Here is an 18081-nt window from a genome sequence, read left to right on the forward strand (position 1 = left end):
ATTTGCTGAAATTGAGAGGTGGGAGCTTGAAGAGTGTGATAATGGTTTAGAGTAGTCAATGAGAACGCCAAGAGAAGAAGTGACCCAAAACTTGCAGAAGAATTCCCAGGAAGCCTGAGGTCCAGCTGAAGTTAGAGCCATGACTCTTATCTTAGTAGCCCTTATCTTCGTGATTGTGTGATTTTCTTTCTCCAGCAGAATAGAGTAGGGAGTAAGGGAATTGAAAATGGTGGTAAGAAATCAACCAAGGAAGACTGTGCTGAAGAGAAGAAAGGGCAGAAGGTGGCTGATAAACCAATAAAATTGAAGGGACCAAGGGAATAAAAGTTTCTTTGTGTTAAAAGAGCAGTATATTGTGAGTGAATTCATGAGAAAACTGGGAGAACAGTAGGTTGTAGCCAGAAGCTGCAATGTTCAAATATTATATTTGTGGAAAGTTGACATAAGAGGAGCCATTTTAAAGTAGAGCCAGAACAGCCATTCCAGAGAAACTGCCCTGCTCGTCTTGTTCCTTGACTCTTGAACTGGGTCAAACCTTTAGATTGGGTCAAAATGGCAATTGTTTTACAAGAAATTGCCTGAGAAGTCAGCAGGAGAACAGACATCCTGATCACAAAGACTGAGGATTGTGGACTTTCTGAAGGTAGAATAAGTAGTCAATCAATGTTTAGACAAGACTAGCTCTCTGCCTCCAACTCCAATTAAAATTCTCTGAAATACAACCTCCTTTCTTTGCCTTGAAAAGCCCCTGACTTTTACTCCTTAGTGGGACACTGTTTGGGTTTCTACCTGAATCTGTGCTCCACAAATTGCAATTCTTTGATCCCAAATAAATGCTCTGCCTCTTAAACTGGTTTCTCTTCTTGCAGGTTGACAGATTTTAGAGGTAGAGAGGATCTAGCTCACAGACAAATACAAAGGAGTAGAGTATGTCTCTGGAATTAAAGAGATCCAGGAATGTGTGGGTTCCCACGTACCCCCAAGCCTTCTTCTGTTCAGGTCAACCATCCCCAATTCCCTTAACTATCCTTCACTTAACTTATTCATTCTTCTCTGGAAAAACTGCACTCGGTTGTGATTGATGTCATCTTAAACTGTGGCACTCAAAATTGAACACAGTTTTCCAAAGGTAATCGGACCAAAGGAGAATATGGTGGAACTATCTAACCTTTCCTTCCTACAGCCTGAGATTGCCTCATTGAGCCGAAAGGAAGACCCTGACATTACTTTCTGTGATGCCCCCCTTCTCTCCATTCCCTTCAAATGTATTTGTGCCCCAACAAAAATTTGCTCATTGATGACAAGTGAGGAGAACAATAAGAATAATGATGATGGTGATGATGATGAAGCTCAAAGCAATCCATGGGCGCCAGGTATCTCACAGAACAAGCATGAGCACTCATGAGGTGGGCCATGAAGAGACTTTGTTTTGTTTCTTTGTTTAACCTGAACCTTATGTATCAAATAAAGAATATGTGACTTGCTCGGATACCTGCTATCTTAATGGCCAAGTTACTTTCTGGTTTAAATCAGGTAGCGAAAGCTGAGAGCATTAATATGGCTTCCAGAGATGCCTAACTCATCCCCACATAATGGCTTACACACTGGGAAATTCTGACTCACATAAAAAGGCACAACAGAAAGAAGTACTCAACATCCTGCCCCTATTTGGCACTCAATTATTTGTTAAATTATACTCTTAGGCTTAATGGAATATAAAATCTATAAAAAACGTACTTTATGTTCACTTATAGTTACATGTTAAGGTATGTTTGATGTGGAATGATCATTTCTTTTCTGAAAAACAACCCGAGTTGTCATGTATCAGACCGTAGTCTCATAGTCAGAACACAAACTAAAGCAAGGTAAATCAAACTTCACAATAAACAGGAGGGAGCGTAGTGGGGGGAACGCAAGGTCCAGTGCTGCAGGTTCTGTAGAGGGGCCATTCCTCTTTAGTGTCTCTGCTAGTTACTGTTAAACATGGTAGAAATGAAATTAATGAGAAACTATGACGTTATGGGGGGTCATTCATAGCACTGAAGAGTAAAGGAAATATCAAATAAATTAATTAGAAACATTGAAAATCCCATAAAAGTTTAGACAAGAAGTCCTCACATGTATAGTTTAAAGCAAATGAAACTGGAGACAACACAACCTCAGGGGATGGAGAGGGAGGCAGGCTGTTTGTGCAAAGGCCATTAGATTGAGACTCGAATTCTAGTCTTCAATGATCCCTAAGTTAGCAGCGCAAGTCATTGCCTCTTATAATTGATTTTATTCACGATATTTCCCCTTTTAGATATTATGCTCACGGCCATCAGGGACTATTTCTTTTCGTTAACCACCCCCACCCCCCACCAGTAATAAACGGCATTCCCTACATGACTGACAAACAAGCAGAAGCAACCACTCACTTCCCTCTCCCTTTAGCAATGGAAACTGCCCACCTGTACATTTCGAACATATTATTTGAGCAGGAAGAAAAGGAACAGCAGGAATAGAAAGGAGAGAAGGAGAGCCACATGTGGTTTCTCTTCTTAACTCAAATATCCTAGAAGTAGCTCCCTCAATTCTGTCTATATTTTTTTGCCCTACCAACAAAAAATTTCATTACAAAAACATATAACTCTTAGGAAATACTATGAGGAGTTTAATAAAACAGAATTCCATTCCAACTATAGTATCTGTCAAATTGGATCAAGATGGAAATTAAAAAAGCAAATATCTACTCACGAGCATTTTCAAACCACACTAAGGGCTCCACCGAGGGAATACTCCATTCTTTGCCTTGATGTGTGTACTCAGAAATCCATTTTTGTGGTCTGTCCTTCATTAGGCACGAGGGGGATATAAAATAAATAAAACCCACAAGTCCGTCTGAAGGAATTCATAATCTAGTTGGAGAACCAAGAACAATAAAACTGGTGAATAATAATTCAAGATAGTACATTACTAAAATGGCGAGACCAATCATGTAATAACGATCATTCTGGGTCATAGTTCTAGAAATGCTATGTATTTGAAAGTAATAGCTCCTCAAATATGTGTCATTCACATCCTAGGGATAAAAGATTTATATCATTGCACGGAACGAATGATAATTTGAAAAATAATAAAGCTTCAAAGGAAAATAAAAATAAAGGCATATGATTCTGTGGCAGGACAATCATATAATCCCCATGAGATTATCCCCTCCTTTCATACAGAATAGCATCTCCTCTTACAACATTCAAGTTACATGAGCCATTTCCAAGTAAAGATAATTCCACAAAACATATTGGTAATTTCTTAGACTACAAAGCTCTTAACGCTAGTTTCCAAAAATGAGTTCACCTAGACTATTTGGGGAGGCACTGATCTCCCGGGGCAAGCCCAGATTTAGAGTCATCCATTTCTTCAACAAACACACCTTAAGTACCTACTCTATATCGTGCACTGGGCTAGGCTCTGGGCATACAAATACAGTGAGACAAAGTTCCAGCCTTCCTCTGCAGGTAGGGGAAATGACGGAATGCCTGAGGCAGGAGGGTGGAGAGGCAAGGGCCTTGGTCTGGATGTTGGAAGACCTGAGTCCCAGCCCTGGTTGCCCTGCTACCTAAGCTACTGCGTAAACAAGCAAATCATGGACTTGGCCTGTAACTAACTGTTCTCATTTGTCAATTAAGATCAAAAGGCCTATCTCACCAAACATGTGAGGACTGAATGAAATAATAGCTTGAAAGTACTCTGAAATGTTACTCTATACAGATGTATGGTATCATCATCATTTACGGCACATGCAGAGGACTAGAAACTATTTCTATCCTATGGTTAACTGTCATCTCTTTATTGACATATGTTACTTTCTTGAAGTCTAACTAGGAATTGGTTTTTTATTTTTTGTGAGGAAGATTCACCCTGTGCTAACATCCATAGCCAATCCTCCTCTTTTTTGCTTGAGGAAGATTAGCCCTGAGCTAACATCTGTGCCAACCCTCTCCTATTATTTGCAAGTGGGATGCTGCTACCCAGCATGGCTGATGAGTGGAGCGGGTCCACGCCTGGGATCTGAACCCACAAACCGGGACCACCAAAGCGGAGCATGTGGAATTTTAACTACTCAGCCACGGGGCTGTCCCCAGGAAATATTTTTTTAAAAAACAGTAAGCTTAAGTCTTTTGTTCCTGGACATTTAATTAGACTTTTTTTCAGTCAGTTTAGGAGGGCTGCTCACCCTGTAGCAAAACTAACAATAAAATTCATGCTTTTAAGCCCAGTATTGAGCAGAAATTCCTCTTCTTCCACTAAAGGCTCTCAAAATCACTTCTGGATGCCAGATGCTTTCCTCCTTCCTCTCTGCGTCAACCACTTCCCTGCAAGAAAGGAGCGTGGGTTTAAGCCTCCACAGAAAGCACCAAAGGAAAGTAAAGCTCGCTTAAGAAATCAACCGAATTTTGTATTCATTTTTAAAAATTGTCTCCATTCTCTTTATTCTTCAGCTGTGGATTCCTCCGTCCCTTCTGATTTTCCCCTTTCTTCTCCTTATGCTTCCTCTGGTTAGAACCTAAGGAAGCACTCGGGATTGGCTGGTTGTTCCATCAATGCGTGCTTCTTACGTGTGAGAGGCTCACAGCCTCAGCTTTGTTTTCTCCAGCGCGGGCTCCACAGCTGCACATGGTGCCTGCAGGCGCTCTACTGCAGCGAGCGCAGAGCCAGGAGCAGAGACCAGCAGGGCCCTGCGCACCTAGGCCTGCCTCGGCCCGCGCAGCCCCAAGGCGGCTCCTGTCTGCCTCTTTCTTCGCCAAGAGACAGGGGTGCTTTACCTCAGGTGAGCAGCACAGGTAATGGTCCCCTTCACTCTTGCTGCTGAACTCAGTAAGGTGAATGAGCTAATTTAACATAGTATAATAACTCTGTGAAGATTATGTGTCAGAAACTCTTCGTTTGAATTCTGGACATGCCACTAGCTCTGTGATGGTTAACCTTGTTTTTCTGCCATTTTTTTTTTGGCTGCAAAATGAGGTACAGATAATGTCCAGATTCTTTCTAGTCCTGAACATTGTATGATTTATTGTTTTTTAATGAGGACTTGTAAAGATATAGCGTTCTTTCCCAATGAGGATTGGCAAGTGTGGCTATGTAAATTCTATATGGATATAGACTTCTTTCTCCAAAGGGAGTCTGCCCTCTTTCATATTTCTCTATTTGTATAGTACGATTTGTCACGTATTGGCCATAACCTTCCAGTATACTGGATGCTCTACAAATTTCCTTGGCATTGAAATACTAACATGTCAATAAAAACCGCCTCCCTGTCTCCAACTTAAACAATGGCACTCACCATCAAGACCATAAGCTGGCTCTTATTTAAACATACACTTAGAGGAAGGGGCAGAGTGTTTCATTATACCCAATGGTAAAACGAACTTCAACTTCCAGCTAGAGAGGAGTCTTTAGGCAAACTGAGTATACTGAGAGAGATATCCGCTGGGGAGGGCAAGAGTTCCAGGGGGCAGAACTAAACTGCCCCCAGGAAAGACAAGGAAGTGACGAGAACAGCTGGAGCCATGGGGTGCGGTGGGCAGTCTTTGGGCCAGAGAGTGAGGTGCTTTCCTCAACTCAAAGGCCAGAGGGAACATCTGGGTTTCAGTGAAAGGAAGGAAAGAAGCAAAACTTAGAAATATCGGGCACCACAATGAAGCAGGCACTGTCATTTCCCGCATTGCATTTAATTACCACCCTATTAAATGATAGGCTGGGGGGCCGGCCCCATGGCCAAGTGGTTAAGTCTGCATGCTCCTCTTCGGCAGCCCTGGTTCAGATCCTGGGCGTGGACATGGCACCGCTCATCAGACCATGCTGAGGTGGTGTCCCACATGCCACAACCAGAGGGACCTACAATGCAATATACAATTGTGTACTGGGGGACTTCGGAGAGAAAGAAAAAAAAAAAGATTGGCAACAGATGTTAGCTGAGGTGCCAATCTTTAAATAAATAAATAAATAAAAATTTTAAAAATACACCACAGGCTGGGTTTGGCGGAACATTCATCCCCAGACAACGTTGTGGGACTTACTTTAAGACCAGACCCAGGAAGATGGACATCCAGCTTCCTGTTTATTTTAGTAAAGTCTAAGGGCTGCCATTAGTACTCCTTAAAAAATCTCCCATAACCAATTAACTTTGTTTCCACATATTCTAGTGGTTTTCAACCCTGGCCACACATTAGGATCTCCTGGGACGCTTTGAAAACACGTTGATGTCTGTGCTCCATCCCACCCCAGTCAAATAAGAACCTCTTGGGGGAGGGCACAAAAGGACAAACCTTAACTCTCCCAGGTTATTTTAATATGTGCTTGAGAGCTACTTCCTGTGATCCCTGGCAGTAAACCCTCATAAAACCAACATGGATTTCTGTACTTTTCGCAAAGATCGAACGTAAGAGAGAAGTTAGGAAATCGAAAGCTGATTCTGAATCTGGTCCAAGGCAGAGATGAGACTTTGCTTTTACTAGGAATAGGAGACCTACCGAAAGCTGCCTGGGAAGATGCAAGGAAGGCCCGAACACCAGCAAGGGCGTGCTTGGCTCCTCTCTCGGAGCTTTGACCTGTAAAAAGCACTGATTGCCACAGGCTGTTCACAGATGCCCCGCATCACTTGGGGTGGGGGTGGGAGGTCCAACTCCACCCACACGCCTCAGGCCAGCAGTCCTCTGGGCCGCAGACTGCTCCCCACTGCGCTGCAGAACACAGGGAGCGAGGAACGTCTAGCAGCAACTCAGAGCGTAGACTTTGGGGAAACAATCCCATAAAGGTAATTCTGGACAAAACATCAAAAATTAGAGTCATCTAATTAAGTCAAAGATGAATGTAAAGACCAATAACTTATTTTGATATTTGAGATGAAAAAAAAGCCCACATAGAATCATAAAGGCATGAAAATTGTTCAAAATCAAATCTAATTGCTGGCAGAAAACTGAAAAAACATAGTGCACCTTCAATACATTTCTTTTATGATGGATGACTGAGATTTATGTTGAGATTTGATCAATTTTTAGGAAAATTGCAATGTTTACTCTTTTTCTTTCACCTCCTCTTCACATTCACTGTGGGACAAATGCAGAACTTACTTCAAGAATTAAAAAAGTGGTGGGGTTTCTGATGGTATGATAAAATACAACAGGAAAAATATTTTTGGTGTTTACCCTATTTTCTTTTATAAGAAAAAAATCTGAAAGGAACTTTCATTTTCTGAAGAATTTAAACCCAAATTGACCTTTACTTACAAGAAGAGAAAAGCGGCTTCACTAGTCTTTCTGGCACAGTCGGGGGCTGTGTGCACAGCTCCCGGGGGGCGCCTCGCGCTCTGCAGGCTGCCTGGCGCCGCTCCGGTTGTGTCCTGGGTGCCCAGGACAGCCCTGGGCAGCAGGGTTCTTAACATTCTCAAAGGAATGCCAGGGAACATGTCCGTTAAAATGGAGGATATTTGTTTCATGGTCTCCTTACTACAAATAAATGACAAATTAAAAAAATTAGTCAACTTCCTATTACTATTAGACACTAATAGTAAATAGCTAGTTAGCTTTTCTCTTGGAACCCTGGCCCTGGGTGAGTGTCAGGGCACTCCTGAACACATGTGCTGATGACACCTATCGTACACGTCTCTGACTTGCCAGCAGCAGAGGCTCAGCTCCTGTCCCCTGCCAAGGCCCAGCAGCCCATACCTGACATTCTATCTGGAGTGTTGCCAGCATGCAAAGGCAACAGTCCTCTCCACAATGCATCCTGGGTCACGGAGTGGAGAAATGCTTTCTTCTGAGAGCACTGGCCCAAAGGGAGCCAAAGGGAGCCAGTGCTCTCAGAAAAAGTAATTGAGGGCCTCATAAGTAAGCACAAGAGCCGCTTGGTGTTTTTTAGAGCAATGTAAAACATTCTAACTGTCTACTTTTGAAGTTAAGGAAAAACACATATTTTTTCTTTTCCAGATTATGCCAACTGAAAGAGGAAATACTGGGAGACAGAAGACCGGAAACAAAAAAGAAAGGTGGAAAGGAGATGGGAGACAAAGTGAAGAGGATGGAGAAAGAACTACAGAAAGAGGAGGACGAGAGAGATGTTTACAAATACAGGAAAGAGGCACATGACAAGAAGCATGGAAAGGAGACAAAGAAAGAAGAGGAAAGAGATACTGGGCTCCCAGGTGAGTGAATGATTGCATTATTTGTGTACAGCCTGTGTGCACTTGGGCTGTTGAACTAACACGCACGGCCTGTTCATTGGGCGCCCCTGAACTAACGCACACTGCATGTTCATTTGGTCACCCCTGAACTAACACGCACTGCATTCCTCCTGCGCGCCTGGGTGTTGGGTGGGATTCAGCCTTGCACAGCACTAGCCTTGCTATCAAGATGTTTACAAAGTCAAAGAGGCATAAAATATTCACACAGCTACTGTAGGAGGCAGTGCTGCATCAAAGATGGCAGCATGGGCCCCGGCTATCTGCTCTCTGTGTCCCCCATGTGTCACCACAGAGCCTGGCACTTAGCAGGTGTTCATTAGATGGTTCTTGGAAATGTTAAGTGCTAACTTATCATACAAGTGCTACGAACACGGAAGAGGCCAGGACTGTTTCCGGCTGGGGAGAAGAGAGGCAGGAAGAAGTTCTTAAAGATTGACACTTGAAAGACAGGTGGGATTTTCACAAGCTAAGTTGTGCAGCAAGACATTTTAGACAAAGGCCACATTGTGAAGCCGCAGAGCCCATGTAGGTTTAGGGACTGGAAAATGCCAGATTATCTGAACACAGGGTTTGTACTAGGAAGATGATAAAGCTGAAGGAGTTTAGCGTTAGACTGCCCTGGTCCTTGAAAGTTGGCAAGAGGCTGAGTCTTCTTTGGACAAGAAGGAGGGGTGAGCATCGAAGATTTTTTAGCCACCAAATGAAGGATCAGAGTTATTGTTGAAAAAGATGAATTTGAGGGGCCGGCCCTGTGCCCTAGTGTTTAAGTTCAGCGCAGTCCGCTTTGGCAGCCTGGGTTTGGTTCTTGGATGTGGACCTACACCACCCATGGTGGTCATGCTGTGGTGGTGACCCACCTACAAAATAGAGGAAGATTGGCACAGATGTTAGCTCAGGGTAAATCTTCCTCAGCATGGGAAAAAAAATGAATTTGAAAACTTCATTCAGAAACGTCTGACCTGGAAAGCCTGGAGTGGAGTTTCTGAAAGCACGAACTGTAACCTCCTCTTTGATCCGATCATTCAGAGCCCTTGTTCAGAATGCAGGTATTATATTCCTTTGCTCTAGTGTGAGATCTGGATCTATGTTTAAATAAGCTATCCAGTACATGAAATTTCCTGTACATGGAAGCTAGCTAAAACTGGCTTAGAAACAAGACAAGTCTAACAAGTTTCCCCAAACTTGGTGGCTTAACACAACACAGATTTAGCCCTGCAGCATTTGAGAGTGGCTTCATTGGATGGGCTCATGAATTCGCACGGAAGCTATAGGCCAACGCTGCAGTCAGTGAAAGCTTAAGTGGGGCTGCAGGATCCACTTCCAAGTTCCTTCTGAAGCTGCTGTCCTCAGTTCCCGGCCTCGGGGGCCTCTCCCTGGGGCTGCTCCTGACAGAGTGGCTGGCTTCCCTCAGAGTGAATGATCCAAGAGAGGGGGACACATACACCCCAAGACAAGCTACAAGATCCTTTAGAACCTAACCTGAGAAGTGAGTGGTAGGAGGTGGGGATCCCTGAGGTGACTTGGAGCACCACAGGAGGCAGAATCCACAGCCCGGTGCGAGGTGGTGACTTGAAACTGTGGTATGCGCTGTGAAATAATATAAGGTAATGGGTTTGAATGCTTACCACATCCAGCAACTGTTTCAAGCACGTTACACGTATTAGCTCATTTAACTCGCACAATAACTTAATGAGGTGGGCACTGCGATCATCCAGAGCGGAAAAGTGCCGTGGCGAAGTGGGACCACTGTTATGCAGAAGGCCTTGTCAGGACATGGGGCAGGTGGAATGTGGAGGAAGGCAATTAGCTGTTACCAGTGTCCTGTGGAATTTTTACTGGCTGATGAACCACCCTTTACACAGTTCTTCAACTGTTCAATCCATGGCGTTTTAGGATTCATTTTGAGCCGGCCACAGCCGCTAACCAGGGGCAAAGGACACTGATAGGCTCCCTAGAATGGTTCCTAGATAGCTAGGTCTCAAGGACTGATCTGGCTCCAGGCTCTTTCTAACCTGGAATATCTTCTGCAGTGTGGAGAGCCTACGACTGAGAAAGTTTCACTTCGGAACAGAGCACGTCGGCTCCTGACTCCCAGGGGGGCCGTGGAGGGGGGCTTCTGGGGCTCCTGCGCTCACCGCTTCCTCCCCATCCCGAGCACCTGCAGCCTGGGCAGCTCTTCTCCACGCGGCTGAACGCTCCCCTACAACGCGGAGTGCCCTCCAGCCTGTCCCCTCGGCTGCTGCCGGACTGCCCTGCCTCCAAGGTGTCCTCTTCCTGTCCTCAGCCAGCTCCTGCCTCCACGCACCCCCACCTGTTGTTGCTGCAGTTCACAAGACTCCTTTACCGTCTCTTTTTCTCCAGATTTCTTCCATTTTTCTCTCCCCGTCTCTTGTTTTCAGTCTCCATCTTTCCAGCCTGTCTCCTCCTTGATCCTGTCCTACAAAGCCACACCTGTACTGACAAAAGTGCCCAGAGTTTGATGGTTTACTTAGTGTCAACAAAAGGGGGATAAAAGTAAGCTCCAGAGACCCAGGAGCAGAGCCTGAGAGCGGAGCGCACGGGCCCCGGGGGCTCGGGGTCGCAGAGGGCACGCCGGCCGCAGGCCCCCCCGCGCTGCGGAGCGAGCAGGGCCGGCCGCCGGGCGCGCGGGGGCGCGGCCTCCCGGGATGCGGGGCGGCAGGCGGGCGCCGGAGCGCCTCCAGGGGCGAGGGCGGGCCGGGGCGGGCCGGCGAGGGGGCGGGGGCGGGGCGCTCTGCCCGACGCCGGCCGCGACTGTGTCCAGCCGGCCCGGCCGCCCGCGGCCGCCTCCGCCGCCCGGGGGCTGTGCGCGGCTTGGTCGCCGTCGCGGGCCGGACACAGGTAGGGGCCGGACGGGGAAGGGCGGCCGGACGGCGGCGGCGGGGGGCGAAGACCGTGTGTGCGCGCCGGGGGCCCTCCAAGGGGCGGCGGGCGCGAGGCCTGGGTGGGCCCGCACGCCCCCCCACGGCCCCCGCGCGGCCCGGGCTCAGGTGTGGGGCTGGGCGGCCGGTGTCCGGTGGCCGGTGTCGGGTGTCCGGAGCCGCCGGCGGTGAGAGACTGTGCCCGCGGCGGGGGAGGCCGGGGGGCGCTCCGTGTCCCCCAGGGCTGTGCGCAGGCGCGTTACGCGGGGACGCCCGGAGGGAGGGGGCGGCCGCGCGGGAGGGTCTGGGCTGGGTGGGTTTCTGCACTCGGAGGGCAGCCCCGCGCCGCCCGGCACCTTCCTCCACCAGGGGGCGCCCTGCGGGAGGGGGCGGGCGCCGAGGTTTCCCGAGTTGTCCTGCCCTCCCCGGGGTTCCAGGGAGGAAGCTCGCGGGCCGCCTCTCTCTGTCAGAGCCTGGAGTCCCATCACCTCCTGAAACACTGACTTGATTGCCTGTTTGATGACAACAACTTGGATACAATTATTTTTAAGTGAATAAATAAGTGGAAGGCATATGTGGGCATCGTGTTGGCACATGAGTAGAATTTTCTAGGTAAGTCCGTGGGTACAGTAACTTCCAACTTTTCCAATATTTACAAAACTTACCAAATTGCTGTCCCCTCTGGTAATTAATTTTATCCTCAAAGATAGTCGTTTTGCAGATAAATTAATAACGTAGAGTTGAATAAGATAACTGAGTCTAAAAACAGAGCTGGCTATTTTAAAAGAATTAGAAGTCAAACTATATTCTTAACATTAAAGTTATACTGCCCGTATTACAGTATTTTTATGAGTTAGGCTGTATTTCGGGCTTTTTTTTTTAGGTCAGAGTCATTAAAATCACAGTTACCGTTTTGTGGAACAGGGCTGTGGAAGGTGTGAGAGGGCAGATCTGTGGGTATCCTGGAAAACAACCCATCCGATGACCCTTTAGAAATTTATTTTTGGAATAACCGGCAGATGTGGGCTGGTTGCTTGTCATTTCTCTTTTAAGATTGTACTGTACAAGAAGGAAACCCAGTTAGCTGAGCATCTCTTTCTCCTGGACCTCGAATGACTGGAAGTTTGCTACGCTCAGTCTGTTACACAGGGGAAGGTCACTGAGCTGGAATCAGCGATGATTGTCCTGCCAGGAAGTGAGGGGAGCGAAAGTGGGAAAACCCTGGGTCATGTCCTCATTTCCATTTCCTTGATGCTGGCTCCACTTGTCTTTGTAACTTCCATTAGATTTTATGATATAATCCTCAAATTACAAAAACTCACAGTTCAGGCCCTCGTTTCACAGATGAGGAAACTGAGTCCAGAGAAGTGAGAGCCCAGAGTTACACAGCTCATGAGAGACAGAAGTAGGCACCCAGGCTGGGAGCACCCGTGCTGTGTTTGAGTTCCCAGTGGAAAGCTCACGGAGGAAAGAGTTCATTCACAGCAGCGGGAATGAGCAGCTGTAGAGTGGCATGCATGTAATTCAGCACCCTGACCACAAGACAGTCGTCAGCTGGGTCTCCAAGTATTCTCTGAGGATCCACTAGTTAACTTTAATGCTGAAAATCCATGTTTGCTACAAAGGGCAAAACAAAACAAGATGACAACCGTGGAAGAGTGGGAGCGTCTCGTCACAGGTGCAGCGGAGTTGTTTCTGCTACTCCTGGTGGTCGTGTGAGGGGAAACTGAGTGCCCGGTGAATAATGTGGGCAGGCAGCACCCAGCCTGGGGCCGTCAGCTCCTTGCTGTGCTTCCTGAGGCGAGGTCTTTTCCCAGCCCTGGCCCCCAGCTCAGCTGCAGTTCCCAGGAGGCGGCTCCGCCCCAGAGGCTCTCTGCACCTTCAGTTCAGCGTTTCTGTCATTGCATGAATTTGCTGGTTTTCATTCCAAACTTTCCCATGTGGTGGCACATCCTGATGGTATTCTGATTCTGGGTTCACAAAGAAACTCTACTGTCCTGATGGAGCACAGTAGAGCTGACGTAGAGCCCGACTGCCCATCTTCCTCCTCTGTGAAATGGGGGTAATGAAGGACTGAACTCTGCGGATTATTGTGAGGGTTAAATGAGTGAATGCACGTCAAGTGCTCCAGGTGGCGGCCAGCACAGCCAGTGTCACTCTTCTACAAGGAGCAATCTGGGGGGAGAGGGGAGGAGTGAGAATTTGGCACTCTCAAGATTTTGGTTTTTAGGCTCTAGCCACAGCATTGCTGTTGCTAGCCTTCACCTCCATTCAAAATGGAGAGCAGAGCAGAAGCCTCAAGCTTCGCTGGGCTGCTGATTTCCTACCATGCTTTATTTCTGTGAAAGTCACCCGCTGGAGTCATGGAATGTGCCAACGTAAGACATTTACTGGAATGTCAAGGAGCCATTCACTTTGGTTTCTTCCCACTTCATCTCAGAGCGCCCGAGTCAAGTGTGCTGAGGAACCAAATTCTTCTTGTGTTCCTGTCGTCGACAGACAGGAGCTCAGCCTCCGGAAACCTTTGTTTAGTGTGGATTTAGTTGGCCCCAGCCCTGGAAAAGCTGTTAGAACCCAAAGGTCAAGAAAGTGTTACGAGACATCAGTTCTGTGGCTGTTAGAGCCTTTGAGGGTCCCCTCAAAGCAAAATACAAAGCTCGAAGGGGAGCCTGGGATGGGTGTGCCTGACTGAGTTAGAGTCAGACACTGCTTTTAACTGTTTTTTTATTTTCTCTTAATGCTGTGTTCCGTTTGCGCTCTGGTAGTTGAATGCTGCGGATTACAGGATGCAGTTAGCAAGAGTAGAAGCAGCCTCGGTAGGGCCCCTCCTACACGAGTGGTTCGTGGACCTGCAGACCACTCCGGGCGCCCCAGCTGTTGAGCGTGCTTGTCTCAAAAGACTGGTGTGAGTCAGGACACCGCTTTTCGAGGAAGACAAAGAGAGGTTGCTCCCGGGGTTGGGGGGGCGCATCATCAACCAGCGTGTGGAGGAGAAGGTGAAGGAACCAGGACGAGCCGTGCTATGGCTGCGAGCCTGCAGGTTAAGAGCATTTGAACTAAGTATGGAGCAAAAAGATAGTTGAGAGGGCATGGCTAGGTGGTGAGATTATTGAGGCATTGGAAGCACCAAATTATTCATCCGTTTCTTAGAACATATGTGATTCTGAAAAGTCCCAGTGGGTAAGCTTTTGTGTACCCTGTTATATTAAAGCAAATTAAAAGTCTTTTCTTCCAGAATGGAAATGTATACATAATTTTCTTCTGATTACAAAAGTATGAGGGTTTTCTATTTTAAAAAAAAACCCCAACCAAATAGAAATGTGTAAAGTAGAAACCTCAGTGGAATTGCCCCCGCCCTCTTCCAGCAGAACCGCTGTGAGACCACTTGTGCAGGCGCGGGTCCATGGTTTCTTTTTACAGGAGCCCTCTAATAAACTCTGTTAGAAAGCAAGAGCCTTTGTAATGAACCTAGGCACCTCTTCATTCCTCCAGTTTATCTGGTCTGTAAATTTAGATTTTATTAAATTAGGTTATCTAGAAGAGGTACACCTAACACCTGGTGACCTTCCAGAACGTACACCAATGTTCTCTCTTGCGCCTGCAGTGTTTTCATGGTTCCGGTAGGTTGTTTGGAAATTGCATTGTCATTTTGTGAAGATGAAAGTACATAATTGTGTTTCTTTAGTGCTACTTTTAAGGGGAAATGGGAAAATTGCATTGTGGTCCAGTTTTTATTTCTTTGATTTTTTTCTTTGAGCATGGCTCTGGTTTGGTTTGGTTTGGTTTGGGGTGAGTAACTCTGTGAAATCTCAAAAATGGTATTTTCTTTTAAAATACATTGTCTGGAGAGAGTCTTTTAATTTCTTCCTGTGGCTTTTTTTTTCTTTAATTCTTTTCTTGGCCATACACTTGGTGGTTTGTTAGGCCCAAGGTAATAATATGTTGCTTGGTTGGGAGAAGGCCAAACCTCTGTTAATTTTTTTTGTGTCCCTGAGATTGAGCTGTAAAAAGTTAGGGCTGGTTTTGTTTTTTTTGATAAAGTATCTTTGGAAATTACGGGGTAAACGTTACACAAACTCTTAACAAAGCGTGCCTTGGCTTTTCTTCTCTTTTCCCGACGTGAAAAGCGATACCGTATTTCCTCCCAGCTTTGTGCATAAACCTGTCCTTGCCCGGCCTCTGCACGTTGTAATACTGCCTGCTCTTTGGCTGTTGCTCTTTGCAGGTTCACGAATGGCATTTTGAACTGGATGTTTGGTGCCAGGAACCAAGAGCCAGTTTGCTGAATTTCTGTCGCTGTCACTCGGGATTGCTGAGAGTTTCGGGGAAGGTCTGTGGGTGTGTCCAGGTGCCGGCCCGGCTGGCGGCACAACTGGAAGCCATTTTCAAGAACTTCTGCCACAGGTGTAAAAGACTCCAGCCCTGCGAAGATGCTGAAACAGATCCTGTCGGAGATGTACATAGATCCTGATCTGCTGGCAGAGCTCAGCGAAGAACAGAAACAGATCCTGTTCTTCAAGATGCGGGAGGAACAGATCCGCCGGTGGAAAGAAAGAGAAGCAGCAATGGAAAACAAGGAGTCCTTGCCAGTGAAATCCAGACCGAAGAAAGGTAAGCTTAGCTGCGTCTCTGCTGGGAAGGTGTCAGTGGAATGGCTCCCGGCTTGTTTTAACATTAGCCAGCTTCACACCAGCCAGCTTCACGCAGGCCAAAAGCAAGCCAGGTGCGAGTTCCAATTTGGTAGCTGGACCTTAAGTGTTATTGAGATTGCACTAGGGCGGTTCATCCACTTCAAGTCTGCAGGCACAGCGGTTACCGTGGAGTGGTGTAGCTGTGAGCAGATCCCTTCCTTGAAACTAGACTAACCTTAAGCTGAAGTGAGAAGTCACCCGTGAAGTTCGATTTCAGGGGTATTAAGGCAGGTTTCTATGCCCCTTATTGTGACAGATGGCTCGTATTCTGCTGCCAGCATACAAAGTCCTGTGTCAGCATCTTTATAACAATTGTATTTGCATTTCTTAGACTTTAAGAGATTTTTCTTTGGGTTATCTATTTTAGAGAAACTCCCTCTTAAAATGCAAATACTGCTGTAAGGAAAAAAGTCATAATACTAATTTTTCAGTGTGAGTTAATTTTTCAGATGTACTTCTTCCTGATTGGAGGAATCCCCGGGAGCTTGAGAGGGCCTTGCGAGACCGTGGGAGAGGAATTCTTTGGACATCAAGATTTAAAGCATATGCACACACAGACATAGAAAAGCACAGATTAACCACCCCCCGCATCTGTCATAGATGAATACCTGAGTTGTTTAAAAAAATAATAATAAAACACACTTTTCAAAGTCACTTACAGAGGCATTCAAGACCAATTTCTCCTTGTTGTTCATTAAGCCAGGAAAAACAAAATTTGTTAGAACTATTCAGAGTTTCAAAGATTGAGAAAATGAATCTCACTCACAAGCTGGTATATACACAGTCTCAAGAGGGAAGTCAGTTTAGTGATCTTTACCTTATGCTGCCTTTTAGTAAAACATTTTTCAATTAAGCCTTTGTAGTGATACGTAAATAAATATAAGTATCTCATTTATTATTATTATTATCAATAGCAGCTATTTATTAAATACCTGTTTTTTCAGACTCTGTGCAAAGCACTTTTACATATATCATGTCTCATCTTCATAAAACTTCTGCAAAGTCAGTATTAATTGTCCTCTTTTACAGGTGAAAAAAACTTGGAATCAGAGAAGTTAAGTAATATTTGCAAGGTCACATTGCCAGTAGGTGCCCAGATCCGTTGGACTTCACAGTATTCTACACTATCTGATATAGAATTTTCCCTTCGACAAGTAGCGTGTCCAAACTGAAGCGTAACCCTTTTATCGTTCTGAACTGGTTTGTGGATCTCCTTGCAATCTTTAGTCGGAGTTTATAAGATAGAACTGGGCCTCTTTGGTCCCATGTTCATTGTGACATAACTTATTGATATGGTAGGTGACTTTGGGGACTGCTGAGGCTGAGGGGTTCTTGCCCCGAGAGTCAATGGCCCAGACTCTGGGTAAGACTTTTGGCTTCTTATGCTCGCTCTCCTTGTGATGACTTAAGAAAATAATTTCAATTTCTTTGCTTAAATTCTTCCTTTGCTGAGTTTTGACTTTAGTTCTCAGAAAACCTGTATTACTTTATGAATTCAATGATCATGAAAAAAGTATGTTAATATACACAGTGAAAGTTTTATCAGTATTTCATGTCAGGAGTTTATTACTCCCTTAAATTCAACACTTGGAAAAATAGATTTTGCACTAACCTGGTTCCTCTCCTAACTGCAGACAAGGAAAAGGTTTCAGATTCTTGTCCTATTTCCCCTAGAAAGAGAGCACCTATCTATCTTTCATCCAGTTCTATCTTTGATGATAAAGCCACAGATAGTACAAGGCAGCGTTATCATGGCTGGTGCTCCCTACAGGTGTGTCTGGACTGCAGACCTACTAAGCTCTTGGCTGTTGTGTGTTGAGACCTCACTGTGTCCTTCTCCTTTCAGGCCTGTGCCCTGCCTCCCGCTCTCCCGCCTGTCTCCCTTCCAGTCCCTGTCCCCAGCCCTCCCCCACCGCACCCGGCCTGTCCCAGGCTTACTCAAGTGCTGCTTTTTCTTGGCAGTTCTTAGCCAGGCTGTGGCTGTGGAGATTGTCCTTTCTTGGCTCATTAAATACATCCCTTCTCAGCCCCCATTCCTTGACGCCATTCTAGCTCATCTCTGAGCGGCTCTTTCATTGTCGTCTGGTGACTTTTTTCTCTCTGAGTCTGCTATGGTGAGTTTTCAGAGCATCATGAAAGCGTTTGCTCACGTGTGTCCCCGGAGCCTGTGCCCCTTTTAGTGATCTAAGGCGAAAGTAGGAGGGGCCGAAAAACAGTCAGAAGTACTGATTTAACTCACTTATGGATCAGAAAATCACTTGAAAATGTAGTGGGGAAATGTGACTCTCAG

General features: G+C 46.1%; 1 protein-coding gene across 3 annotated transcripts in view; it reads left to right on the forward strand.

The window, feature by feature from the left end:
- Positions 1-10945: 10945 nt before the first annotated feature.
- Positions 10946-18081, forward strand: part of SH2D4A (SH2 domain containing 4A) — a 65471-nt gene continuing 58335 nt past the window's right edge. For 2 of the 3 annotated variants that reach the window (XM_044751088.2, XM_044751090.2), the window contains exons 1-2: positions 10946-11080; positions 15326-15711. In XM_044751088.2, the coding sequence (XP_044607023.1) occupies positions 15531-15711 (181 nt within the window). In that variant the 5' untranslated portion in view covers positions 10946-11080; positions 15326-15530. Of the gene's footprint in view, positions 11081-11536; positions 11713-15325; positions 15712-18081 lie in introns of those variants that run through there. The other variant, XM_070499796.1, reaches the window with a different exon arrangement.

Source organism: Equus asinus, chromosome 27 (assembly GCF_041296235.1).
Source record: "Equus asinus isolate D_3611 breed Donkey chromosome 27, EquAss-T2T_v2, whole genome shotgun sequence".
Taxonomy (NCBI): domain Eukaryota; kingdom Metazoa; phylum Chordata; class Mammalia; order Perissodactyla; family Equidae; genus Equus; species Equus asinus.